Genomic DNA, 27,797 nt, shown 5'->3' with positions numbered 1-27,797 from the left:
CATCTGTGTTGATAGCGTTGGGAAGGATTCGGATTGGAATAAGGGCGTTCACTCCTTTTGTCTGTCAATTATCTGATATGGTTAACATAGACATACATATGACGCATACAAGTGAAAACTTTGATTTTTAGTTTCCAGGGCATACAACAACCATACTTTATTCAGTGTTTTCCTCAATCGTAAATCACTCCTCGATAGGTATAGATTTTGCGGGAAAAATGTTGTTCAAGTATAATAGTTTGAGGTGTGAGTGAAAACTGAATGGGACCGCATTTGTGTTTGAAATACTGTGAAATATACAATCGTCCATTGATGTTTTAGGGGTTAGTGTCTGTGATGCGTTGACGGGTCCAACACAATGGGGGCTCTATATTTATCAAGCTCATGTTGACACGAAGGGTCTTAACCTCTGCCTGACGTTTTGGCGGGCTCTCGTTATCGGCCTCTCCAACGCAGAAGAAGAGAAGGAAGACGGAGAAGAAGGAAGGAAGTCTATTGTTTGGCGCTCTTCTCCCGGTTCCTCCCGCCCTTCGCACTCCTTGGATATCTGCTCTTTGTTCCTCTTGCCAGCCGCTTCGCTGTACTCGGCCACGCTTATACCGTCGTCAGAGCCACTCGGGGCCAGTTTATTGTTTAGTTCTTTCCCCGACCACATAAAAACGATCGTAAATCCATTGCGGCGCAACTTCCGACTTGCTAGCGCCGCTGGGTGCAGGTGGCTTCACCGCCACTTCCTAAGAACAGCGGTAATTTAAGTTTCCTTATTTGTTTCTCCTTATAGAAATTAGGGCCCGACCGATATTGTTTTTTGAGTGCCGATGCCGATTATTTTCAGAGAAAAATTACGATTACGATTTAATCGGCCGATTAAAAACAAAACAAAAAAAACATATAAAACGTAGTTTTTGATACCTTAAATATACTTTAAACACTTTGGACAAACATGTGAATTGAATGCAGAACCTTTGAGTGTTTTAGAATACATTTACAGTCAAAAATTAGTAATGTAAAATGTAAAATAAATAACTAACTCCCAATGTGCTGCGCTCGTGAGCAGTGACTAACACGTGCGTGCTGAGCAGTATGGTCTCACCGTTAGAGTCTACAGCATTGGTTCTCAAAGTGCGGCCCGCGGAATCATTCCTGGTGGCCCGCAATGACAGACATAATTATGTAAGTTATATAAAAAAAATATTTTTTTATTTGTATCATTATATCAATATTAATTTAAACAAAATTAAATGAATATAAAGAGAAAAGTCGACTCTCTAGCTTTCAATTAAATCCTTTTACATTTGTTAGTTTTAATCCGACTGTACATTACTTTGAAAGGCTGAACCTCAGTTTCGTGATTTAGACCTCACCTGACCTCACTCCCAGAGGTCCACGGTGTAATGTTTTTTTTGACCACTGGGATGCTGGCGGCGTTACCCGCCAATTTTTTTTCCTTTGGCGGCCCTCAGTCAAATTTTGGATTCCTAAATTGGCCCTCAGTAGTCAAAACTTTGAGAACCCCTGGTCTACAGTATAACAAATTAACATGGCCTGGGACCTAAAGAAAAACAGGCACAACATGCTCGAACAACGCATCTTGTGTACATTGGTGAGGTGAGCGCGCAGCTGCCTGAGCGAGCGTGCTTTCATGTTGTACGGTAAAATTCAATCTCCTCTTTTTTACTCCAGCTAAAGTTGTTAGTTAGCAAGGCGAGTAGGAGCGCAATCTGCAGGATACTAATCGCAATAACATTATGGCAGATGTTGATTATTTTCAAAAAGGCTATAATCGGCCGATTAAATCGGCAGGCCGATGGATCGGTCGGGCCCTAATAGAAATGACGCAACAACCGGCTCAAACAAACCCGTTTTAGAGGTCTTCTCGTTTCGTCTTACTCCATTGCATCATAGGACCGCCATCTTCTGGGGCTAGTGCCATTGGAATGCCATCGAGTGCCATTCCTGGGGAGCCATAGGACTTTTTCCCTTATCTCCCTGTGACTCTCTAGAGTGGGAGCAGATGTTAAGTCTTCCTGGTGACAGATGTCAAAATCTGCACTTTGGTCCAGGAAGTTATGCTCTGGTGTACTCGCTTCCTCCTCATTATTTTAAACTCTGGAATAGAGTTCCATTGCAGTATTTTGCCTTTCAGGATAAACTGTTTAAACCATTGTATTTGTTATTTGTCATGGGGGCAGGCAGCAGCATACCCGAAGCCAGATTCCCTCCGCCCAGTAACGCGGATTGCTTGTTTTCTTCAACCCAGAAATGGGTATCCTCCGGAGATATCATGTACTCACGTTAACGCAGTCACACAAGACTCTTAATTAACCACCTTATTCCCCTGTTCAAACCTTATCTTCAAAGCTAGCCAAACTTCAAGAACTGCTTTTGTCCAGCAACGGGATGGTCTTGTAGTGCATAGGGTATTGGTTGAAAGCTTCTGTGTTTCTACCCCAATGTCTACAGTCCACCTGTAGGCATAATTTGGCAAGATACCCTTACCCCTACCTGTTCCTTAAAGGTATCTAAGACACATCTTTGGCAAGCGTGGATAAAAGTGTCTTGATACAATTGACAAGTTAATATCTAAAACAAAAATGGAATACAAACACTACGCACACTATCCGCAGAGGTTATTTATCCCACTTAACCTTCAAGCTTATCTCTAGTCTACTGCATCAACAATTATTAGGTCTGGGTTTGTCTCTGTGTGTGTGTGTGTGTATGTCTGTGTGTCTCTCCCTCTAGTGGCCCCATCTGTTGTAAAGGCTGAAATTGTGTCTGTATGTATGTCTGGGATGACTGCCTACTGGAGTCTGTCTGTCTACAGTCTCTCCCGCTCTCTCTCTCTCTCTCTCTCTCTCTCTCTCGCTCTTTCCCTCTCCTGTGTCAGGCCACTTGCTGTGTGGTTAAGTGACCTGAACGGAGCCTCTGATTGGTCGGGAGGAATGGGACGTTCTCCCCAAGAGAAAAAGAGACGCTCACTTTAACTTCACAACCTCACCATGAATGTGGGCCTTTGATGGTGTGTGTGTGTGTGTGTGTGTGCGTGTGCGTGCGTGCGTGCGTGCGAGAGAGTTTATGGAGAGGGATGCATGTGAGAATTACTGTGTTAGTGTGTGTTTGAGAGAGAGTTTGTCTAATGTGTTGGTGTGTGTGTGATGTGAGAGTTTTCATATGTGTGTGTGTGTGTGTATCCCTGATTCCTCAGTGTTCTTTGTAGGTGCTGAGTGGGCCCCCTCATTGTGTCCGCCCGGTTGCTCTTCATGTGAGCTGCCAGTGTGTCCTGGAACAAGCCACTGTTGTTGGTCCTTGAATGTTTTCCAGAAGTCTCTTTCAAACGGCTCACACAAATTAGTGGCACTTTTAGATGCCACACAGAACCACACGCAAACTGCGCTGTTTTTTTTTTTGTGCTTTACCTTGACACACACACACAGACGCACGCATGCACACTTCAACCAACGCAACACACACACACGTCGAACAGCTGATAAATTCTGGAAAAGCTGGAAGTTTCACTCAAAAGAAGGGCACAGCTATAACCATTTGAAGAAGGTGAAAGTCTCCCTCGCTTTCCTCGCTGTCATTTTATAAACCCTCCTGTCCCTCCTTTTTATTATTCACTGCCTTTGGCGTCAGCCTCCAGCCCTCCATCTCCCTCCTTTCTCTTTATCTCACTCCTCCCTCGCTCTCCTCATTTTCTCTCTCTTGCCCTCTCTCTCGCTCTTTCTCTGTTCCTGGAGTGCAGACCGCCGTCTCTGTCTGCTGCCGTGGCGACGGAAAGGGGTGGGGGCAGTGGTGATGTCATTGCTCCCTGAAGTGCTCAGGGGCCAGGGGTTAAAAGCATGGATTGGATTAGCTACCCCTGTCTCGCCTTTTTTTAAGATTTCAATAAAGGAGAGTAATGTGGGGAGGGGTTCACCGACAAGATGGCCACCACTTTATTAGAATATCTCCATTCTCCTTTGCTTCAAGGTGGCGGTGGATGAAAGTGTTGTTGAGAACCTGTTTTTGATCCTAAACTCTGCCTGGTCTCTGTACTCTGTTTGAGTTGGCGGAGACGTCAGACATAACACATCAGACTGCTTAAGATTAATCTTTTCTGTAAAAATATTAAGGAGCTGTTCTCTGTTGTCTTGATATAAAAAGTGATAAAAATAACGCATGCAGACCAAAATGTAAAACAAAAGATGGATCCTGTTCTAGTTTGCACACAAAATGTATCTTTTATACAAAGAAATAAATCGACATCTTATGTTTCACTAGACACCGATAATACAGATACGTGATGCAAGTGTGTAATGGTGTAGCTGTTAACAGTACACGGGAACAGCAGAACTCAACCTGTGTTTTGGTTATTCCCGTGGTTTCTGGACCGGTACCCCAATTGTAACCATGGTAACGAGGCCTGGCACACAGATTTTCATGGTGACGTAGCAAAACCTATTCAGGGACGCTGGAGGAATGCAGGAAGATTGACTTCCTGTCTGAGGAGAGTAAATTCCTCCACTTCCTGTCAGGATGTCAGTCGGCAGGAAGTGAATATCACCATGGAAATCTTCACTGTATGTGTGCAGTGGGATGCATTGGTCATTTGTGTGATTGTGTGTGCACATAATGTGTGTCTCGCTAAAAGTGTGTTTTGAATTTGTCCTGCTAATGTCCATTTGTGTGTGTTTCTAGATTTGTGTCAGTAAGTGATGTGTGTGTCACCTCTTCAGGGCACTGCCCATTCTAGGCGGCCTCTTTTCCTCTCAATTCCTCACACACACACACACACACACACACACACACACACACACACACACACACACACACACACACACACACACACACACACACACTATTACCTTACAATTAAGAAAACTTCAGTTAATCTCTTTTTGAGGATAGACTGAAGGCCCTTCTTCAGAACAGAAAACACAAGCAACACAACGGGGTACGTTCCATCCTTAACCACATTTCTGGTACGGCCTCTAAGGGCATGAAAACGTTGCGGTCCTCAAATACCTGACTTCTATGCAGCACCGTGTTGTATACATTCTTATTGCACAATACGGGTGTTGTGATTGGACTTTTTGTTTCAATGTTTGTGTCCTATTGAACATTTGTAAGGGTTTTATTTATTTTTTAAGAGAACTCTTTTGAAAGTTTAAATATCTGTTGGCTTTGCTTTCTGGAACACAATATCCCGGTAATTAAAAATTTCAAGCACAAACCACTGGTGCTGTATAGGGCACAAAGGAAGAATCCAACATCTTTTTTGCAGACAAAGAAGTAAAAACATGAGATGTCAATCTCATTTGCAAGAAGATTTTGCTGTAGGTCTGCTCCATTCAAATTAAATTTTTGTTTCAGCAGCGCGGGGGAATAAACTCAAGGTTGAGCGAGCGGGATTTTTTTGTTTTGTTATGGTGTTTATTTTATTTATTTCATCGTTTTTTGGAATCTGGCGTTATCTGAGGATGGAAGGACGGACGGGTGTGTGGGTTGGCGTGGCCGAATGAAGCCCATCCACAGGTGGTCTGGTAATTCTGAGGCGGTAATTGCCTCGTAAAGTGTATTTACGTGCGCCTAGACTACTCATCCGCACGGCGGGGGGGCCACGGGACCACAGAAAGAGGTTGAGCGCTCGCTGAGGAAAATGGGAGGGATAACGCAGCATCCCGCGGTGAGACCGTTCCCCCGGACACTTACTGCACATGGCGGGAATACTGTGATTGTTGTGTTGTGTGGGACGCGCCTCTTTCTGCCAGCGCCATTAAGATCCACTAATGAAGATGATGGAGCCCCGGGAGGAATTGAGTGGTTTAATCTTTAATTCAATTGAAATGTCATTGTATGTGTCTCTTTTAAAAGGCAGGTGACATGGGTGCATTTGTTCCTGTTTTGAATGGACTCGAAGTTTCTGCTGAAATCACTTTGATCATTTGTCCTGAAATGTTCCAAAAGAGAGGTGGGGGGAAAAAAGGCATTGTCACTTTGGAGCCACAATTGTGAAAAGCAATAGATAGTTTTGTGAGAAAATGGGTCCTAGAAGTCTGCTCTATATATCTTCACACGCATGTGTTTTACCTCATTACCTTCTTCAGAAGACATTTCTCCTTTTAGCAACTTTTGGATGGCAAGTCTTACTTGATGGGCACGGATTAATCCAAATCTCCGGGGTCGTGACCTCCTGGGTGTGGAAAAAAACTGAAATCGACAGATATTCGAAAATAACCGAATGAATCAAAATGTTTACCAATGTTTTCTGTACTTGTGAATATGATTAGACAGCGTCTGTGTGGTTGGCTGCCTTTTCCTTTATCCATGGCATCATTCGTCATTCCTAACACAGAAGGGGAGATTAAAATCGTGTGTGAAGTTAACCGTCGCTATTCTAACGATCATTTAGATCCCAAATGTCTGGACTTGACCCCGTCTACCCGGTCCACTTTTGGCTGATACTGTGTTTATCTAATACTGTGTTAATCTTGTCTTCCTGTGTCTTCTGTTTTTTTGTATCCATCTTCAGATGCAATGGCAACTCCTTCTCCTGCCAAAAGTATGGGTGAGCCCGGGATCACCCCGCTGTCTCCCTCACACATCCAGGTGAGAAACACCCTAACCCTCCCCCCTTTTAGCCTAACCTCACACATCCCTGTGAGAAACAGCCTAACCCTCCCCCCTTTTACCCTAACCTCACACATCCCTGTGAGAAACACCCTAACCCTCACCCCTTTTAGCCTAACCCTCACCCTTTTTACCCTACCCTCAAACACCAAGGTGAGAATGGCCTCACCCTCACCCCTTTTACCCTACCCTCACACATCCAGGTGAGAATGGCCTCACCCTCAGCCCTTTTACCCTGCCCTCACACATCCAGGTGAGAAACAGCTACCCTCACCCCTTTTACCCTACCCTCACACATCCAGGGGAGAAACAGCTACCCTCAGCCCTTTTACCCTGCCCTCACACATCCAGGTGAGAAACAGCTACCCTCAGCCCTTTTACCCTACCCTCACACATCCAGGTGAGAAACAGCTACCCTCAGCCCTTTTACCCTGCCCTCACACATCCAGTTGCGGAGCACCCTTCTACCCACCCCCGGCCCCTACACTGGGTTTAACCCTGTCCCCTGTGTGTACCCGCCCCCAGCAGGAGGACACGGACCAGGTCCCCTCAGGCCCCTCCTTCGTGGTGGTGGTGGCCATCGACTTCGGCACCACCTCCAGCGGCTACGCCTACGCCTTCACCAAGGAGCCGGAGTGCATCCACACCATGAGGTGAGCGGTCCGTCTCTCTGTCTGTGACAGTCGCTATGCCCGTCTGTCTGTCCGTCTGTTCGTCTGTGACTGGTCAGCATGCCTGTCGGTCTCTGTGTGTTTTTGTTTGTCTCGACCCTGAGTGAATTGATGCAACCAACCAATTGAACTTAAATTTAGCCTTACCTGACTAGATAAAAATATCAATTTGCCAGAAATTTAAAGCTAAATCTATCTTGAAATAGAATTGATTTAAGTTTCAACAATCTTTCCAACTCTTTGCCTCTTCAACCTTCACCTGTTTCTGCTATGGTTACTTTATGTTGAGTTATTTAAACACACCTGTGATGCACTGACAATGGAAGGAAGCAGACATGCCTGAAGGCGGGATTTGAGGATACCAGTTAGTGAGTGTGCCCTCCTTGGAGAAGCCTATAATTATACCTCTGGCTCCGGGTCGGCTATAGTGAAGCCCTGGGAGGTCAGTCACCCTTCCATCAGTAGCCTCTTCCATGAGGCCAGTGCACTGTTGTACATGGAGACAGATGGAGCGATAATGGCATGCTTCATTCATGTCCAAGGTCAGACTCGAGCCAAGTTTGGCCCCACCACCAATTAACTGCCTCATTGACTCACTAGTGTACGACCTCTGACCTCCGAGTGTAATCATTGCTAACGTTACCCGGAAACCAATGGGGCTCTTGCTGACCTATTGGTTAACACTACAGGTGGTGTTTTAACATAGAGCTACAAACAGCAGGTCTGTGTGCTTTAGCCTGCACTACTCCTCCAAACAAAACAAATACAAATACACGCCCAGAGTTTCCACTGTCTACTAGTTTCCCTTCATGCATTTTTGTGTTCGTTTTTGTTCGATATAATAACATGGTAGGCCTCATTAGGGATGCTCGACAATGATCTTTTTGACTATCATTCCAAGTTGTGATGTAAAATATTATTTTACAGCCAAACCATAGAATAGATGGATATAGATAGAGTACTAGGACGAAGGATAGAACATTCCTTAGAACGGTGCATTGAATAATGGATGAAAAGCGAGCTAGAAGATGTATGGCATGCTAGATGAATGGTGTGATTCATGGATTGGTAGATGGTACAGCTTAGCAGGTGATATCAGAACAGAGTTTAAGTTGGGCTTCCCTCTTGGTCACTGCCTTCAAACAATTCCCTGACCTACGGTGGGGGATGGGTGGAAGACAGTCGACCCCCTTGTGGGGTCTGTCACATTCCGTTCTTTTCTTCTGGAAAGACGAATAAGCAGTTATCAGACAGCTGCAGATTTTCAACATTCAGAGCTCAGAGTTAAGCAAATACAGTTACAAACGGTTTATATTTAGGATTTTTTTTCTCTTTTACTTCTGAAAAGGAAAGGTTATATCTGGGTGACTTCGATTTTCTTTGATTTTCTTTTTTTCTTTCTTTACTCTTCTTTCTTTTAAGACATGATATCTGTTTAAAGACTTTGATAACCTTCGAAAGAATTTAATATTGTTAACTCTGATATGCATTGAAAGATTTTGAAAGGCATTCAAAATATCTATTTGAATGCCTTGATAACCATTGAAAGATTTTGAATCAAAGCTAGATATTTTCTCAATGGTGTATTCAGGGATGTGTCACAGTCAGAATTGTCCCAATGGCCCAAGTGACGGCAGTGAGGTTTATACACGACAACAAGTGTTTCTAACGGCTTTTTCATGGACGGAGTCCTCTCCAAACGCCCATCCAGTAGAAAAGATGAATGTTAAGGGAAGCAGTCTCAAAACCTTCTGACCCAAAACCGTCTTTGTCTGCAGCCACACTTTCTTTTGAGAACTATTATCATTAACTATCAGTGAGGTTCCAATGGCAAAATATCTGCAAAACCCAATACAATAGGACTTATTTTGAATCCTACCATTTAACAAGCCCATACTACCCAGGTCAATGTGCTGTATCCATTTTCATTTGTTAGTCAGATTTCAAGGGTTTTTTGAAAGTTAATCATAAAATCGTTTTGTTACATAAAACGTTTTATTATCGCATTTAAATAAACATTTTCTAGGTTTGCAACGCGTGACAAACCGCCATATGTACGACATGCACGATAGCCCTGATGTTGCTTCTTTGTTTGGCGACGGCACTTGCAGCTCATGCATGGTGACTATAAATTATGTTTTAATGGCCACCATCATGGCTTCACACACACTCCCCACATTAGGCAGATACTACCGTCCAAAGGAGATGTGCTTTTCCTAATAATAGTCGTACATTGGCGGCTAACGCCAATAATAGCTGGCCCTCATTATTCAAGACATGCAGCAGCTTAGCTCAATTAGCCTGGAGACCGGAGCCGAGATGGCCTTTCTCCGAAGGAACAGGATTTGACATGATTTGAAATGCCCTCTAACCATGTTCAGAGTAGATTTAGTCTCAATGGGCATTAGGGGGCTACATGGTTACTACTTCATCTGGTGGATGAGGGAGGGTGTTTCAATACTCTTTGTAGTATGCATTTTTGTACGTATTTTTTGAGCAGTGAATACTACGAATCCTTGAAAGAGTAGTTAGATGGCATTTTTAATTACATTTATGATACGCATTTATAAGACTGATCCTTAGATGACATTGCCTTGTATTCACAGCCAAATACAGGCTGATGTTAAGAGTAGGGGCCAAGTGTCTTCTGTTGGTACAGGCTGTAAATGGTGTCTCCTGTTTGCACAGTTAATCAGACTTCATACATGCAAAAACATGCACAGAATGTCAATGAACTTCTCTTCTACCAGAACAGCCATTTAGATATTTATCAATTAACAGAACTGCTAAGCTAGAACGATGCCTAACAATCCTACCCTTAGGATATTGATTGCTCAAATTTCTTCAATGCTGCGTGCAACTGTCGGTAGGTCGTATCCATCCTTCTTTCTCAGTAAGTAAGTAACAAACGTTTATTTAAATGGCACAGACAGGATGTCGCAGTGCTTTACAGCAGCATTACTAGGAGACAGTAAAGGACAGATGCATAAAACCACAAAGCAGTGCTGGTACAAAGGTGTCTTTAACTGCCCTGTCTTGTATGGTCAAAGCAAGAGGGCGCCAGACGTCTGGTTCTACTGCTACAACTCATTTTTCAAAACCGAACCCCCTCTTTAAAATACGTTTTGCTCTTTTCAACAGTGGGTGTGGCTCCTTCTTTGTCTCAGTATTCCCTTTCACCTGTCCTCCAATCAGACGCTGGGAAGGTGGAGACCCCGGCGTATCCAATCAGAAGACCCCGACCACCATCCTGCTGACGCCAGACAGGAAGTTCCACAGCTTCGGTTACGCGGCGCGTGACTTCTACCACGACCTCGACCCGTCCGAGTCCAAACAGTGGCTCTACCTGGAGAAGTTCAAGATGAAGCTCCACACTACCGCGGTACTCACTCACTCACTCACTCACTCACTCACTCACTCACTCACTCACTCACTCACTCACTCACTCACTCACTCACTCACTCACTCACTCACTCACTCACTCACTCACTCACTCACTCACTCACTCTTGATTGTACTCACTCACTCACTCACCTATGATACGAACACACACCACATAGCCCTGTGGACCGCGCACACACACACACACACCACACACCACACACACAAGCACTGAGACTATCTAGGTCAAGGGAGAAAGAAAGGCTTAATTTGGGGAGGGGAATGTCATGTGAAATGTAGAACTATATATAATGTATAAATGAATAAGAAATCTCACAAGAGCACTTTATAATGAATAAAGCACATTCAAATCCAAATGTGGTCACCTCCTGTGACCATACCATTATGAATGAAAGTATTGCGTTAAATGGTGCTCTAACATGTTATCCATAACATTATTACTTTAGCCGCCTCCCTCTTCTCATTATCCAATCAGAATCTGTCCACTGAGACAGACATCCAGGCAGCCAATGGGAAGAGGGTGAAGGCCCTGGACATCTTTGCGTACGCCTTGGCCTTCTTCAAGGAGCAGGCTCTGAAGGTAGAACCGTCTGCACTGTTCCTGGATCTGCATTCTGTCCTCAACGTTTCAGTGAAAACTTGACCTCACTTTCACCTTCATCATAACAAAGATCTGAATTTGATCAAACGTTGAACATGTTTGTTTTGGGTAAATTAAATATCTTTTTGCAGTTGCATGAATAGTTTGCGTTATTGATGTTATATTGGGGAGTTGTGTTGAATAACGAATTGTGTTATATTAACAGTTTGTGTAACTGATGGTATTTTTGGGTGTTTGTGTTCTAAATCCTATTGTTGTGTTTAATGAATAGTTCTTGTTACTGATGGGGTTTTCAGGAGCTGAGCGACCAGACGGGCGGAGACTTCGACAACAACGACGTGAGATGGGTCATCACAGTGCCCGCCATCTGGAAGATGCCCGCAAAGCAGTTCATGAGGGAGGCAGCCTACAAGGTACACACACACACACACACACACACACACACACACACACACACACACACACACACACACACACACACACACACACACACACACACACACACACACACACACACACACACACACACACACACACACACACACAGCTGAAGAATGCTTACCATGCAGTTGTACTGCAATGATGCTCTCCCAGAGACGGTGTGGGGGAGGGGGAGAAAGGGGGTGAGTGAAGATGCTGACAGTCCACATTAATCCAGACTTGCATGCAAACAATGTGGTGGGAGGTACACACCCACGCGGCCTCCTACAGATGTACTTGGCATTGCTTTGACCTACAGTGTGTGGTGGAGGACAGAGAGATAGAGAGTGGCTAAAACAGAGATGTAATGGCTGAAGTGTGTGTGTGTGTGTGTGTGTGTGTGTGTGTGTGTGTGTGTGTGTGTGTGTGTGTGTGTGTGTGTGTGTGTGTGTGTGTGGGTTTCTAGCCAGGGTGTGGCTGCAGTTCTTCCAGCCTTTAGACTCACTCACTCACTCACCCACCCTCACACGATTCATGATCCTCTCTCAGCCTAGTCCTCTGCTAAATCTCTAGCTGTTGTCGGGCTGTTATTACATGATGAAGCACGCGGTGACTCAGCCGTTTCATCTCCAGGACTCCTGTAGCAACGCCGCGATGGTTTAGTCCCAAGGACACTGAGATGAACCAAAGGAAGGAATAAAAGCAGGCTGATGAATGTTTCAGAGGGCGAGGTGCATCCCCTGCAGAGCGCAGAGGGAGTAACTGAGTCTTAAATCAGCTGAGAGCCGCCTCTGAGTCGTACTATAAGAGAAACGATCTTAGCATCGATCGCTATGGCCGGATCATAACGTCCGCATGGGCCGCCATGCTCGAAAAACGACACAACAGGGAGCCGTGAAAACCGTGTGTGTGTGTGTGTGTGTGTGTGTGTGTGTGTGTGTGTGTGTGTGGGTGTGGGTGTGGGTGGGTGGGTGGGTGGGTGGGTGGGTGGGTGGGCGGGCGGGCGGGCAGGGGGGCAGGGGGGCAGAGACGGAGAGACGCCCTGGTCACCTGATATCTGCAGTGGGACAGAGGGCCAGAGAGCAGGGGGGGAGAGAGTGCAATGATGAGAGAGGGAGCAAGTGAGGATAGAGGGGAGGGGGGGGGGGGGGGGGGGGTTGTGATGGGATTGGAGAGTGAGAGGGGGGAGTAATGGGATATAGAAAGGAAAGAGGAGCACACCATGGGCTAGAGGATGTGGGCGATGGGGGGAGAGAGAGAGAGAGAGAGAGAGAAAGACTACAGTGAACAAGAGACAAAGACGGATGATGATGATGAGGGGGGGAAAAGGAGATTAGGAGAAGGAAAGAAGGGAGAGAGAAGCGGATATTTGGAGTCGAAGGAGGGGACGTGGATGAGAAGGGACAGGGCTGTGGTGGAGAGACCCAGAGGGGGGTTAGAGAGGAGGGGTTTAATCGAGGCTCGAGCAGTCACTCAACATTTATTTAGTATTAAATGTTTATGACCCAGCGACCTGATGTCCCACCCACCTGGCGAACGCTCGCTCGTTGTGCGCTCCTTTTCTCTCTCGCTCGCTCATAACATTCCAACTCTTTCTACGGCTCTCTATTTATCTCCCTTGCCTAATTCCTATCTCTTTCGTGGATTACCCCCCTACATCGCCTCTACATTCACCCCTCTAGAACCCCTCCACCACCTCCACATATACCCCTCCTCCTACATCGCCTCTACATTCACCCCTCTAGAACCCCTCCACCACCTCCACATATACCCCTCCTCCTACATCGCCTCTACATTCACCCCTCTAGAACCCCTCCACCACCTCCACATATACCCCTCCTCCTACATCGCCTCTACATTCACCCCTCTAGAACCCCTCCACCACCTCCACATATACCCTTCCTCCTACATCGCCTCTACATTCACCCCTCTAGAACCCCTCCACCACCTCCACATATACCCCTCCCCTCCATCGCCTCTACGAAGTGACTTGACGAGCCTGTTTCCCCAGGGTCCTCACAGTTCAAGCATAAAGTTATTTATCATGGGTTCCTGACTCCTTCCTCCTTGAATTGAATGGCATCCCCTTTTACGACAGCATTTGTAATATTTCAAGTAAATCTGAACCCTGACTTGTCTAAAGAGCCGGAATGGATTTCTCTGTTTTCTGCTATTCGTTTAGTCTGGCTTGGTCACCCGTGACAACCCAGAGCAGCTGATCATTGCCCTGGAACCTGAAGCAGCTTCTATCTACTGCCGCAAGCTCCGCCTCCACCAGATGATTGACTTGGGCACTCGGACCACTCAGAACGGCCACAGCCCCACCGACAACGTAGGGGGACAGATGACCCCAGGTAGGACTTGAACCCTTGTCTGTTTATTGGCTAGCCAGGCTTACCTAATCAGAAGTAAACTGGGCTAAGATATTTTTAGGCTATCTAGGCTAAGTTACTTTAAGGAGAGCTAAGCTTGCCATTTGTTGAATAGCTCACCTAATCAGAGGTAAACTAGGCTAAAATATTTGTAGGCTAGCTAGGTAAACATACTTGTAAGCTAACTAGGCTCACCCCATAATTTGCTAGGTAGGTAAGGTATATGTAAGGTAGCTCTATTTGCTTATTCTAATGCTAGCTAGAATGGATGTTCCCCCAAAAAAATAAAGATTTTATTAAAAGAACCATATGAAATGCTTCATACAATATGTTTTGCAAAAAATCTTGCTTTTAAATTAGGCTGAGACGGATGACATTTCCAATGTACTTCATTGCAGTGGGCTCCCCTGGACGGAAGGTGTTCAGCCTCGCACCAATTGAACCGCTGTCAGGCAGGGACCAAGTAGTAATGAGTTTCTAGCTTTGGAGGTTTCAATCTAAAAAGTCCTAAAATGAATCAACTGTCAGGACGTGATAAAAATGCCGTCATTAGATGTATTAGATCCATTCCCTACTGATCACTGTGAGCAAGTTAGCAGCCGTTTTATTCAACCTAGTGCAGAGTTCAAGACATGAGTAGCCTTGATATCATCAGGGGGTTTATTTTCTGCGAAACATAGGCACGCCTCCAGGCTAGTACAGGGCGAGCAGAGCGCCGTGAGCCAGTGAGTGTGCAGCTACAGAGTTTCTATGCTATATGTTCAATAACAATGCATCTTTTAGCGGGAGCTTGAGCTTGTTCATTCACTCTTGGAGATTGAAGCAATTTCACACCGGAGGCAGTGCTGTCATGCTAAACAACAGCATGGCTGCGGTCGCTCGAAAGTACGAGGCCACAGGCAAAGTACCGAAGATTACTGCAGCCGTGCTGATAATCATTGTAACAGCACGACCTGTTCTCGTCGTTCTGGGGGAGTTTAGATGATTTCATTCCGTTTCAGAGTAAAGATACCATGATCCTCCTGATTTGTATTTAGGCTACTTATGCAGCTAACAATTCTACAAGAGCCATTTATGAGTTAATGGTATTAAGCCCAAACGTATAATGATTAATTAATTAACCATTTATTTAGCTCCACCAACATCAAATCGACCTACAACTAGACTGAGACTATTGCCAAGCAACAGTTAAGAAAGTTAGACGGTTAAATGTGTATTTCTGGTGCCGACTAGCCAGTGCAGCAACGACTTGTTGACCGGTCGATCGTCTGGAAAATCCCTGCCATCTAGGCTTATAAAGCACATTTAGAAGTGGGTACTATATAATTACTGTGGTTTGACCATGCCAAAATGTTATTTGTGCATACTAGTGAATGCTTGTGCTCTGTATTTGTATGTTTTAGTAGTTATTGCTCCACACTCATTCTCAACATGTTTGGGTTTGCAAGTGGTTGTCCTTTTCTTTATTTCTGCAATTCTCCGACATCCTCTGCAGAAACTCTGATACTGTTTCAAGCGCACTCCCTTTTCAGTTCCCAGTAATAGATACCTAGCTGGTTTATTATATTCTACATCGGTTTAATAGTGTATGGGATGCATGGGATGTTGTCATTTACATTATACAATACAGGTTATGTACAGACTCTGAATTTTTGAAACATGTTCTGCTCACCATAAGCGTATTATTCCTCCTTGTTCATGGCAGAGTATGTGGCCACTTGGTCAATAATGGAACAAAACAAATGTGGCAACTAAAGAAATGTCAATGTCATCTCTTTTCTAAAGGCATTCAAAGCGTTACTCCTGTGAAAAGTTGTCACAGTGTTCCTCTGTTGAGGCTTTCACAACAAAAATAGCAGCTCACGTTTGAAAAGCCCCATTGATTCTATATTGATGCTGCACACAGTGAGGTCTTGTGCATGTGTTGCCCTTGTGGTGAAATGAAAGAGCTAAGGTGGTATTGATTTGAGGGAGATGGTCTGTCTTTCAGATGGGAGGTCATACTATCATTCCTGTTTTTAGATCTTAATCAATTCCCTTTTACACAATGGCTTGTGTTCAATAACGAGCGGGTTCAGCCCCGACGCTTCTTTCTTTGTGGCGTTAGAATGTTTTCTCTGTGTTCACATGGCTGAACGTCTACCTCTCAATCCATAGGGTGGAAGACTCGTAGCATGGTTTAGTTTCTGTCAGGACACTTGTGATCAATAGGGGATTTCTATTATTATAATAGCTAGTTAATATCCTTGGCCTATACCTTAGAATATGAGGGTACTGAATGGGGAAACATTAAGCTTGTCTAGGGAGCTGCTTCATCTGCTTGTTTTGAAAACATTGTAGTCTGCAATATAAACCTAAATTGTCATCAAGCATCCAGCTTTTCTGACACCTGTTTTCTGAAAAAAGTGGGTTATTCTTTTCACAGCACAAGCTTATGAAGCGTTACTCTTACATTGTACTTTTTATATATGGTATACTTGACAGGTTGGGGTCCAGAGCACTGTTTTATTTAAATAGTGCCGACCCTGAGTAAAAATTGACAACCTTTAGTAGTGAAATGGCATGCGATTTAGGTCTCATGGTGAGACCTAAATCGATGATATTGATATTTACTAAATGTACAATTTGATGTTGACGGTGACTGTGTAATTTCCCAGCCTCTTTGGAATCTGACGTTAGCCATGCATCTCATGCCTCAATGGTCTCTATTAATAGAAGCATGATCAGATTTGTACCCGTAAACGCTGCTATGCCAGGACAGCCATCAGTGTCCTGTTACTAGTTCTATTCTCTATATCAGTTATTGGATTGTATGAACTATGATGAAATGACAGGTTACACGTAGAAAGTCCTATTACTGATAGTGTCAGTTAATCCGGTTTCAATTTATTTTAATGATTTTACTGTTTCTGGTGTTTGGTTGGACTCGAAGATTTATGGGACATACTGTTTATATTCAGGCTTGAATTCAAAATGTAAGAAGATGAACCACATATCTAAATCAGACATTCGCTCTAAAACTTAATTTTTTTCAGTTTTGGCTAGATTATCCCAAGAATACATTACTTTTCACAATATTTCTCAACAAATACAAATGAAGGACATTCATTCATGTAATAAGATCTAGAGCTTCTAAAAGCTAAAGCTTCTCTACCCGAGTTCCAGGAAGTTCAAAAACATTTAAATCTTCTGTTGCTCTGTGGAAGTTCAACAGGAAAACTCTTGGTTCTGCCCAGCTGCTGAACTTTCCATATAGCCCACGCCCATCCTCTGTGAATCCCAATAATACCTGACCCCTGGTCATTCCAAACCATGCAGCCTCTATCAAGGATATCTAACAGTACATTTATTATTTGTAATATTTTGGCTGTGACACAACTCAAATGAAATGGTTAGATCAGCAATTACTCTCTATGTTAAATCTATTATAATTAAGGCCAGATTATGTTGCTTTCAAATTGGAATTGGCGTCAATTTAGACCAATTAGTCCAATCAGAACCATGCATTTGCATGTCATGTGCTGTACTCTTGGTTTGAGCGTTTGGTTATTCTATTTAAACATCATTAGCCTGAGCGTAGTAATATTTACTGGGATGACTTGCTTCCACCTTTATATTGTGGTCCACCATGTTACAGGAAATGATCATAACAGCATCTGTCGCTGTAGACAAGCCTATAACAACAGGCTTCTTCCTGCTGTCAAGTCAGTGATGACCAGGACTTCACCCCTCACCTTTCCCATAATTCTGTCCCACCAAGTGCTCTGTGGGCCATGTGCCCCTTCACACCCGGTGACTTTACTGGTTGTGGAAATAATCCGATGTTTTCGTCATATCCTGGAACAATGCGATATTTCCTAGCTTCATATCCAGAGGTTTTAAATGTAACCAGTGACCACAGATAGTGAAGGTCACCAATGGAAGAATAGGGTACGGTGGCCATAAGGATCAAGTGTCGAATGTATTTACGAACATAATCATTGTTCTGGTACTAGAGTGATCTTTTTCTGCAATACATAATGTGAAACTGCTTTGACCAAATATAACGAGAATGAGGGCAAATTACACAACCACAACTTACGAGTTTGTCTTATAAAACGTTTCCAAGGGTTAAGTATGTCTAAACCATTTTCCATGCCAACTAACTTCCATGCAGCCTCCATTCCCTCGTTACTAGCGCACGTTTAACCACACCGGGACCGTGTAATGATAGGGATCTGAATGCTGTTGTGACTGACTTTTCTATATTTATTAATACAAATGAAAGCTGTGAATAGGGAGAACCCAAGCTGTTGTGGTTTTTGGTTGTCTGGCTGAGCCGCCCGCTTCCCTCCATTGTAATGTAACGAAGGCTTCACAAACGCTTTCTGTTTCTCCTCACTTACGGGGACCTCTGTCTCTCATTAACCAGCGAAGGAGCATGGTCGGCGCAACCGGCAGAGCCGCACATTTATGGTGGAAAATGTCATAGGAGAGCTTTGGTCGGAGCTGGAGGAAGGTAGAGTCTTTGCCTTCCTTTTATTCCCCTTTTTTGCTTCTGCACATTACAAATGTTTGCCCACGTTTTGTTTGACATTGCATGTTAACTTCTGTCGCTCTGGTTGTTCCCATGCTTGTCTATGCTTTGCTTCATGCTATAAAGTGTGCATGAAGGTGAATGATGATGTTGGATGATGGAGAAGGGGGTGTTGTTGTTGTCGGATGCATGTTGGTTGACTGTTGTCGATGACTCCTGTGACTAGCCAGGGTCAATCAAAACAAACGTAGCCGGAAAACAAAGATTTGTTAACCCAATGTACAAAGTACACTGGGGCCCATCATCCAACACATACCGTTTATAGATCTTTTTTGTTATGCGAAAAGAGTTGATATATTAATATCGATTATGCAAACAAAATGGAGACACAGCATGAATGATGTATGCTTATCAAAATAAATATCATGAAGAAACGAAATGCATGCGTTCATTATAATCATGAAACACAAATTAAATGTCAAACTTTACCCTAAAGTAGCAGACCAGATAGTTTCCTTTCCTCCCCTACACCGCCCCCCTCCCTCCGTCCCCCTCTCTCTCCATCTTTCTGGCTCAGATGTAGGTCGCTAGCCAGCGATCCATCTGAAGCTTTGGTTGACTGGTGCTAGCTGCTATTGGAGTGTTAAAAACTAACAAAGGATTAAGGTTGAAATGTATTTCCAGATGTACACCATTTTTGATGCGTTTCACTTTGTGTGTGTGTGTGTGTGTGTGGGTGTGTGTGTGTGTGTGTGTGTGGGTGTGTGTGTAGGTGATCGCTACGTGGTGGTGGACTGCGGGGGCGGTACCGTTGACCTGACGGTGCACCAGATCCGCCTCCCAGAGGGACACCTGAAAGAGCTCTACAAGGCCTCAGGTACCTGTTCCCATTACACTGAGACGTCACTCAGTCTGATCACAGTCAGAGCACTGCAAGCACATGGAATCACTGATCAAACAAATCACAAGAGAATGGATTGATAATGGAATTAATATGCTTTTCTTTTTTGTCTGTGTGATAACAATGACGATAACTACACGTATATAGTCATGTGCCGTTTCAAATCCCCATTGTACCAGAACATTCTTTTAAAAGTAACAATTCCCTTTCAACTCTTTTAATTAATATCAGTCAATCACATCTGCAGTATAGATCACTTCTGTCCTGGTTGAGTTTACCCATCGTTCCCAACTTATTTTTCTTCCCTGGTCCCAGGTGGTCCGTACGGCTCCATCGGCATCGACTATGAGTTTGAGAAGCTGCTTTGCAAGATCTTCGGCCAGGACTTCGTGGACCAGTTCAAGGTGAAGCGCCCGGCCGCCTGGGTCGACCTGATGATCGCCTTCGAGTCCCGGAAGCGTGCGGCCGCGCCGGACCGGACCAACCCGCTAAACATCAACCTGCCCTTCTCCTTCATCGACTACTACAAGAAGTTCAGAGGGCACAGCGTCGAACACGCGCTTCGCAAGAGCAAGTGAGCCACTATCTGTGTTTGTCCGTATCTGGGTATTGTCGCGGTAGTGGCGCCAGCGTCGAAGAGGGAGATCACGATGTCATTGCATTATCCTTAAAGCTTCTTCTCCTCTACTCGCTCTTCTTCTCTCTTACATTTTTATCTTCCTCCTCTCCTCTCCATCTCCTCTTCCTCCTCCTCCACTCAAACCTGTTCTCCTCCTCCTCCTCAGTGTGGACTTTGTGAAGTGGTCTTCTCAGGGCATGTTGAGGATGAACCCCGACGCCATGAACGCCCTCTTCAAGCCCACCATCGACCACATCATCCAGCATCTCAGTGAGTCAGACGCACGCCCACTCTCGCACACACATGCACACACACACAATGCTCAATTGCGACCGATTTCTAGGCATTTTCTTTTTTTAGACGAGCCAACTAGTCGTTCCCAGAACGTCAGGTTAACCGTCAGGGAAATTAGTCAAGGAACATCCCTACTTGCAATTAAATGGAGGTCCTCTCTATTTATAGCCGTCCATGCATTCTTAGCCAAATGGCATGTTTAATATTTCAAAGCTTTCTCCTCCCCCTCCCCCCTGCAGACGAGCTGTTTGAGCGGCCCGAGGTGAGCAACATCAAGTTCCTCTTCCTGGTGGGGGGCTTCGCCGAGTCCCCGCTGCTGCAACAGGCGGTGCAGGTCATGCTGCAGGGCCGCAGCCGCATCATCATCCCGCACGACGTGGGGCTGACCATCCTGAAGGGGGCGGTGCTGTTCGGCCTGGACCCCAGCATCATCAAGGTGCGCCGCTCGCCGCTCACCTACGGCGTGGGCGTGCTCAACCGCTTCGTGGAGGGCAAGCACCCGCCGGAGAAGCTGCTGGTGAAGGACGGCACGCGCTGGTGCACGGACGTGCTGGACACCTTCATCGTGGCCGACCAGTCGGTGGCGCTGGGCGAGCTGGTGAAGCGCAGCTACACGCCGGCGCGGCCCGCGCAGCAGGTCATCGTCATCCACGTGTACTGCTCGGAGCGCGAGAACGCCGCCTTCATCAGCGAGCCCGGCGTGCGCAAGTGCGGCACGCTGCGGCTGGACGTGAGCGGCACGGAGAGTGGCGCCGCCCGCCGGGAGATCCAGACGCTCATGCAGTTCGGGGACACGGAGATCCGCGCCATGGCGGTGGACGTGGCCACGCAGCGCACAGTGCGCGCCAGCATTGACTTCCTCAGCCACTAGAGAGGGAGACGGGGAGAGAGTTGGGAGCGGGCCAGAGAGAGAGAGAGAGAGAGAGAGAGAGAGAGAGAGAGAGAGAGAGAGAGAGAGAGAGAGAGAGAGAGAGAGAGAGAGAGAGAGAGAGAGAGAGAGAGAGAGAGAGAGAGAGAGAGAGAGAGAGAGAGAGAGAGAGAGAGAGAGAGAGAGAGAGAGAGAGAGAGAGAGAGAGAGAGAGAGAGAGAGAGAGAGAGAGAGAGGAGAGAGAGAGAGAGAGAGAGAGAGAGAGAGAGAGAGAGAGAGAGAGAGAGAGAGAGAGAGAGAGAGAGAGACTCCAGCAATGACTTCCTCAGCCACTAGGGAAGGAGATGGGAGGATTAAATTAATCTAAGTTTATCCGTCTTACAGCTTACACAGTATACACACACATTAATATACACGCACTACTGTCCAGTGGCATTTCTTGGTATATTCTTGAGCTGGTCTTGGTCAGCGATCTTGGAGCTTGGCTTGATGACATGTGTTTTGTGAGTGTGGTGAGTTGATAATGAGGCGTGTGTGCACTGTGCACCCAGTTCAACAACCCAGTAATAGGAAGATAGTAGACCATAGAGGGTGCTGTACTGGGCCTCTGCCCTGTCCAATCGAGGCAGTCGGTACTTTAATCATGTGTGTCTTGTTAAACCACAGACACGCTCTTTATTCCTCGCGCATGCGTGTAAAAGCAAAGTGGTTATTCCTCGCATGTTTATCCAGCGCTTCCACTATCAGACCCCTCGCATACTCCTGGTTTCTGCGCCTTTACTTTGAAGCTTGGTTTGCTTGTCAGGGTTTGAGTTATTTAGGAACAGGAGGATTATCGGATTAAATGATATGACCGCAGTATCAGGTATTCCAGGGATTCATATGTACACGGTGTATACTGTATGTTTATAACGATTATTGCTTAAAAACTGGAGGTTGCATACACACTTGAAGAAATATGTTTTTGATCATGTCCCCTTCGATGCCATAAGCTGAATCTACCTACTGGCTGCTAGATGTGAAACGTTGGGATATATTTTAGCTCTGCAGACATTTCCACTTGTGAGGAGCTTCGTAAAGTTCAGGAGGAAGACTTTTTTGTTTCTTCAATTTGATCATTTCAGGTTAGTTAATGAGTCTTAACTTCACCTTGTGTCCCGTTTCATCCTCACAAACATTGCAGGGCTGTTCGGAATAAGCCAACACTAGAATGTGAATATGTCTTTGTATGTCAGGCCAGTGGGCCGTACTGCTAGCTTCATGAAACCACCACCAGTTAAGCCATTAACCTCCAACGGTATAGCCAGGAAAACACCACATAATAGCCATCCAATAGCGGAAATGTTGCCTTTTATTCATCCATGCGTTATGCTACCGTAGTATGATGTTTATTTTTGAAATGTGTGAAATAGGTTTTAGTTTTTATTTTCTGATCATAGGGAACGGTGCACTCCCATTTGGTGGGCTTTTTGTGTTGGTTTCTGTAAATACGGTATTTAAATGTACAGATTTTTTGCGCTATAATTTTAAATGCTTTCGACCCGAGAAGGGGATTGTGTGTGCACACCATCATGTGTGTGCTCGCATTTGAGTGTGTCTGCAAGAGTGTGTGTTTGTGTGTGTGGGTGTTAACTTGAGGCATTTGCGTGCGTTTGTGTGTGCGCGAGTATGAGTGTGTGTGTGTGTGTGTGTGTTTCCTGTGGACATCTGTCACGTTTTTTTTTTTTTATTCTCACCAGCTGTACCCGCAGGGGTCCAGAAAGGCTCTGATTGCTGTATTCACTCCCAGGTTATTATGGGATGCTCTGTCTGTGCTGGCATTGAAACACTTCCATGGGTTATTCCTTTGCGCATCAAGGTGAATCCCATTCTCCACACAGGCCATCATTATGTTTATTAAATACCTGTTGAGAGCGACCTCATGACCCCGTAACCCCAACCCCTAGACCAATCAGAGGGGTCTATCCTCTAATACAAACTATCAAAGTTGTATCTGTATTAGTAGTCACATTCATTAATGATATTCACACTTAACCTCTTTACTATGTATAGTGTACTTTATATATACTATACTATATGTCGTCATGTTTGACATTATCATACGTTAACACTTCCACTCTAGTGCTGAGGATGCCGTTTGGATGTTTGGAGTGTGACTGCGAATGAGTTTTAATGAAGTTAGTGCCTAACGTATATAAAACAGATGTCACTGTTACTATACAAACACAGATTTGTGACAGTTTGTGTGTTTGAGTTGGGGTCGGCCCTTCTCAAACAATCAAAACCTGAATCCTTCTCAAGCCAACCCCTTCGTTTGTATTTGTATAGGTTGCAAGCTATATTATTTCGCCTATTTATAGGAAGCCAACCAGCCCACGTATTATAAAGGAGTTATAATGATTCACTTTCTTGTTTTATCTATACATGTATACACCTATAATTTACTTTAAAGCTGTGAATGGATGCTGGCCTTGTGTAAGTGTCGTGCACCATGCCTATTTTTGTCCTCTGTGCTGACCTCTGACCTCGTGCATGTCTCAGCATGTGTTGCTTAAAGGAATGAGCAGGCATACAAGCGATCTGTTTGTCCCGGCACCACGGTCCATGTCTCTTTTGGATGAGAGGAACGTCACCAAGAGGGCCGGAACATCCGAGAGATTCGTAGGATTCACGTTGCATAGGGTGTTTTTTTTGTTTTGTTATTTGCGAGTGTATTCATGCATGCATTCTGTATTGAAACCATGCACAGGGCGCTGTAAAATTGCTTTGTCACCGCAGTGGTCCTGAACCCCATCGCAACCACTTTAAATAATTCACCAATCACAGAATTATGAATGTGCCGGAGCACCATTGCTGCACTAGAACCGTTTCACTCCGTTGTAGCCCACTGTAGACCGCGGCGCGACGGAACCTAGGTTTTTACGTTGAAGGAAAGACCGCAACACTCAGTAGATTTACTTTTGATTCTGTGATTACGGTGTATATTGTGTAGCCTTTTTTCTTTCTTTCTTTCTTTTTTTTTGCCATTCTATGATTGATAAGATGTTCTGATGTAGCTGCTTGGCGCTAAAATAACTCACGGTGATATGAAGAAACACGTATTCTCTGTGCGTAAAGACTAGAACACGATCCAGGCGCAAAGGACGCGTAAACACTTGAATTTGAAGGAGTCGGATTGGGAATATCAGAATGGATTAGATCTATTTAGCTTGCAAAAGTAAAGAAAAATCGCTTAACGCCGTTCAAAACTAGCAGTATAGTTACAAAACTTGAAGATCCTCACTATCAGATCGCGAGATTGTTGTGATATTAATCTTATCTCTTCTGCCTATCATGTAACAGATAACACTCATGTGAAGTTTAACACCTTTAACCTTCCAACTCGGGCTCACCGAGGTGCTATCCATGGACACTGTTTCACCAATAAAATGTGTATTTCAAAGAACATCATTTCTGTGTTTTATGGTTGAATTCCCACATTTATTCACAAGACATCTAATATTTCAATTTCATTTGAATCTAAGGCTTGCAAATAATAATGCGGTATAGGACCAATTCCTTTAGAATGTATGGTAGACTTCAGGGAGACCAGATGGCAATATATCAAAGTGTCTAGAATATGATCAAGAATATTCTATTCACACTAGCCGCGTTTACATGGACACATCTATGCCGCATAGAACGACGCTGAAGTTGGCATCCGATTCGCAGCATCCGATTCGGCAGCTGGTCCACTTTAAATCGGTCCTGATTGAAAACCACTACACCTAGACTCTTCAAATCTGGACTAAATTTTCACAGTGAGGCTATACATTATATAAAACATAGTTACAGATTTGTGAAACCTTTTTTCTATTTGTGAAAATGCAATACAGGCTCATTTTAATGCTTTTTAGGGGTCCAGACTGCATTAGAACGGGTCCTGATTGAAAACCACTACACCTAGACTCTTCAAATCTGGACTAAATGATCACAGTGAGGCTATACATTATGTAAAACATAGTTTCAGATTTGTGAAACCTTTACCCTATTTGTGAAAATGCAATAAAGGCACATTTTAATGCTTTTTAGGGGTCCAGACCGCATTAGAACTGATCCTGATTAAAAACCACTACACCTAGACTCTTCAAATCTGGACTAAATTATCACAGTGAGGCTATACATTATATAAAACATATTTTCAGATTTGTGAAACCTTTACCCTATTTGTGAAAATGCAATACAGGCTCATTAAGGGGTCCAGACCGCATTGCATTTTCACAAATAGGGTAAAGGTTTAAAAAATCTGAAACTATGTTTTACATAATGTATAGCCTCACTGTGATAATGTAGTCAAGATTTGAAGAGTATAGGTGTAGTGGTTTTCAATCAGGACCGATTTGAAGATTCTAAGTGGTTTTCAAGCCGAATCGGATGCTGCGAATCGGATGCCAACTTCAGCGTCGTCCGCATAGATTTCTATGCGGCATAGAAAATGGTCATGTATACGCCTCATTCGGAATACAATTATCTGTGCGGCATAGATTCTATGCCGCATAGAATAGGTGGTGTAGTCCGTTTTAAATCGTCATGTATACACTTATTCCGCATAGATTGGGGTTTAATTTAGAGCAGCCGCAGTAGTTCGCAATTGGTCCACTGAGCTCCGTCGGTACTTTTAAGCACACCGAACTTCACCGCTGTCAAGGAAAGTGGATTTATTGCCTGATTCAAGTCTTTGTTATCACTCCGTAAAAGTAGTCCGGTAAGCGTGTCCGGTTGCTAAGCGACGGGACATGGGTGTTTATTAATGACGTGTCCGCGCGCGTCCCAGATAACTGTAAATTAGTAGGCTACTACTAGTACTTTTGCAGGCTGAACGTTAAAATACTTCTTAACTTAGAGAGATGGCAGCTGCAGTAGTGCGCAATTGGACCTTCGAGGATTCCTGGTCACTAAATTACCGTAAGACCAGACCACTCTCTCCCACCAGTCTTGGCTGCGGACTCGCATCCAAATTCCTCTTGTTTGCGGCGGCGCTTAGGGTAAATATAAAGATCTGACGAGAAATTGACGTTGCTGCGCTGTCGTCCTCCTTCTTAATCGAAGGAGCAGGCAGAGAAAAGCTCTCTCCTGCTGTGCTTTCATTAAAATCAAATTTAAAATCCCCGATAGTGATAAGACATCCATTATGTCGCCGCCGGTCCAGAGATGTGTCAGGTGTGCGCGAGAGACATAACGGACACTTTTGTTACTGCCATGTATACAGTACATTCGGAACACATTTTAGGAACAGATCTATGCCGCATAGAAATCTATGCGGCATAGATCTGCCATGTAAACGCGGCTACTGTTAACTGAATAGATTAAGAAATTAAGAAACATGTTAAGTAATGTTTTTAAAATTCTCACCTTAAAGGCCTCAATGTTCTGTGTTGGAAACCCATCTCTGTTCCTCCAAATGAATAGATGTTCCCTCCCTTCGTGCCAAGAACTTGTGTGAAGGAACATTGCTACCAAGTGGCGTAAAAAAGAATAGCATGTTGAAAACAGAAAAAATCAAATTATTTATGTGATGTGCTTACTTGGCCTATATTTGGGATACAAAGATTCAATATATCGATTAAAGGAATCTCATTTGAGGACCTCAAACGACTTTTCTCACCAGTTCCTTTTTTCATAAAGCAGAATTTTGCATCAATCTATCAAAAAGGTTGATGTGGTTATATGTATAGCCTACATAGCCTGTATGCAATTTGTTTATAAATATTTTTCATGTCAATAACTGGTATTATGGGGCACTATGACTAGACATTGGCACAAGGACCTACTCACTTTAAAATGTGACCAAACAAAATACTTGTGATTAATTGCTTGGATTGATTGGCATTCCTTTAGCTTTACTTCTCCTAGCGGCCGGATGTATAATAACATGAGCCCGTTGTGCGGCACCCTTTGATTACGTCACGTCATCTATGTGTGTCACCGATGTCAAGAGCCGATACAAAGTTATTCAAGATTTAGCATTATACTTATGAAGAGAGTCCGTTATTCTAACATTTGAATGAATTAGATTTTACTGCAAATAAAATTAGTTAAGGGTACGGTAAGGTTTGACTAACTTATTCGGTAGTTCGCCTTTGATCGCACGTGTGTGCAGAATCGCCTAATAACGCACGCGCACATGCACAACATACCTGCACGGACGAAGTGCTTTCATCAACTGCGCCCAGAAGAAATCGACCAATGTGAGTAATAAGAAGTATGCCAAACACAAAATAGAGTAGGCCTAAAACGTTGAAAACCCTGCGAGTATTTCCGTTATAGAAGAAAATGTATTTGATTTAGAAGGATAATGGACCTATAACGTGTCTTGGTTTGATTGAAGCCCTGACTATCCTATCAATCAAATAGGCCCACTTACTCTTCCACTTATATCAGCACCATGCATGTCACTGTTTCACATGTCCAATGCATCTACCTGGAGTTATCCTTGACTCGCAACGTGAACTATTTAAATAACCTAAATAGTTGGGATA

The 27,797-nt window shown here is 44.3% G+C and overlaps 1 protein-coding gene across 2 annotated transcripts in view; it reads left to right on the top strand.

The window, feature by feature from the left end:
* hspa12a (heat shock protein 12A) overlaps positions 1-24,724 on the top strand; it is a 30,837-nt gene extending 6,113 nt beyond the window's left edge. The window contains exons 2-12 of one of the 2 annotated variants that reach the window (XM_060073109.1): positions 6,518-6,594; positions 7,141-7,268; positions 10,482-10,668; positions 11,164-11,268; positions 11,586-11,702; positions 13,892-14,063; positions 18,493-18,579; positions 19,370-19,474; positions 19,814-20,072; positions 20,284-20,387; positions 20,651-24,724. In XM_060073109.1, the coding sequence (XP_059929092.1) occupies positions 6,518-6,594; positions 7,141-7,268; positions 10,482-10,668; positions 11,164-11,268; positions 11,586-11,702; positions 13,892-14,063; positions 18,493-18,579; positions 19,370-19,474; positions 19,814-20,072; positions 20,284-20,387; positions 20,651-21,282 (1,973 nt within the window). In that variant the 3' untranslated portion in view covers positions 21,283-24,724. The remainder of the gene's footprint in view (positions 1-6,517; positions 6,595-7,140; positions 7,269-10,481; positions 10,669-11,163; positions 11,269-11,585; positions 11,703-13,891; positions 14,064-18,492; positions 18,580-19,369; positions 19,475-19,813; positions 20,073-20,283; positions 20,388-20,650) is intronic. The other variant, XM_060073110.1, reaches the window with a different exon arrangement.
* The last annotated feature ends 3,073 nt before the right edge of the window (positions 24,725-27,797 follow it).

Source organism: Gadus macrocephalus, chromosome 15 (genome assembly GCF_031168955.1).
Source record: "Gadus macrocephalus chromosome 15, ASM3116895v1".
NCBI classification, from domain to species: Eukaryota; Metazoa; Chordata; class Actinopteri; order Gadiformes; family Gadidae; genus Gadus; species Gadus macrocephalus.
This window is presented reverse-complemented; position numbering and strand designations above follow the sequence as displayed.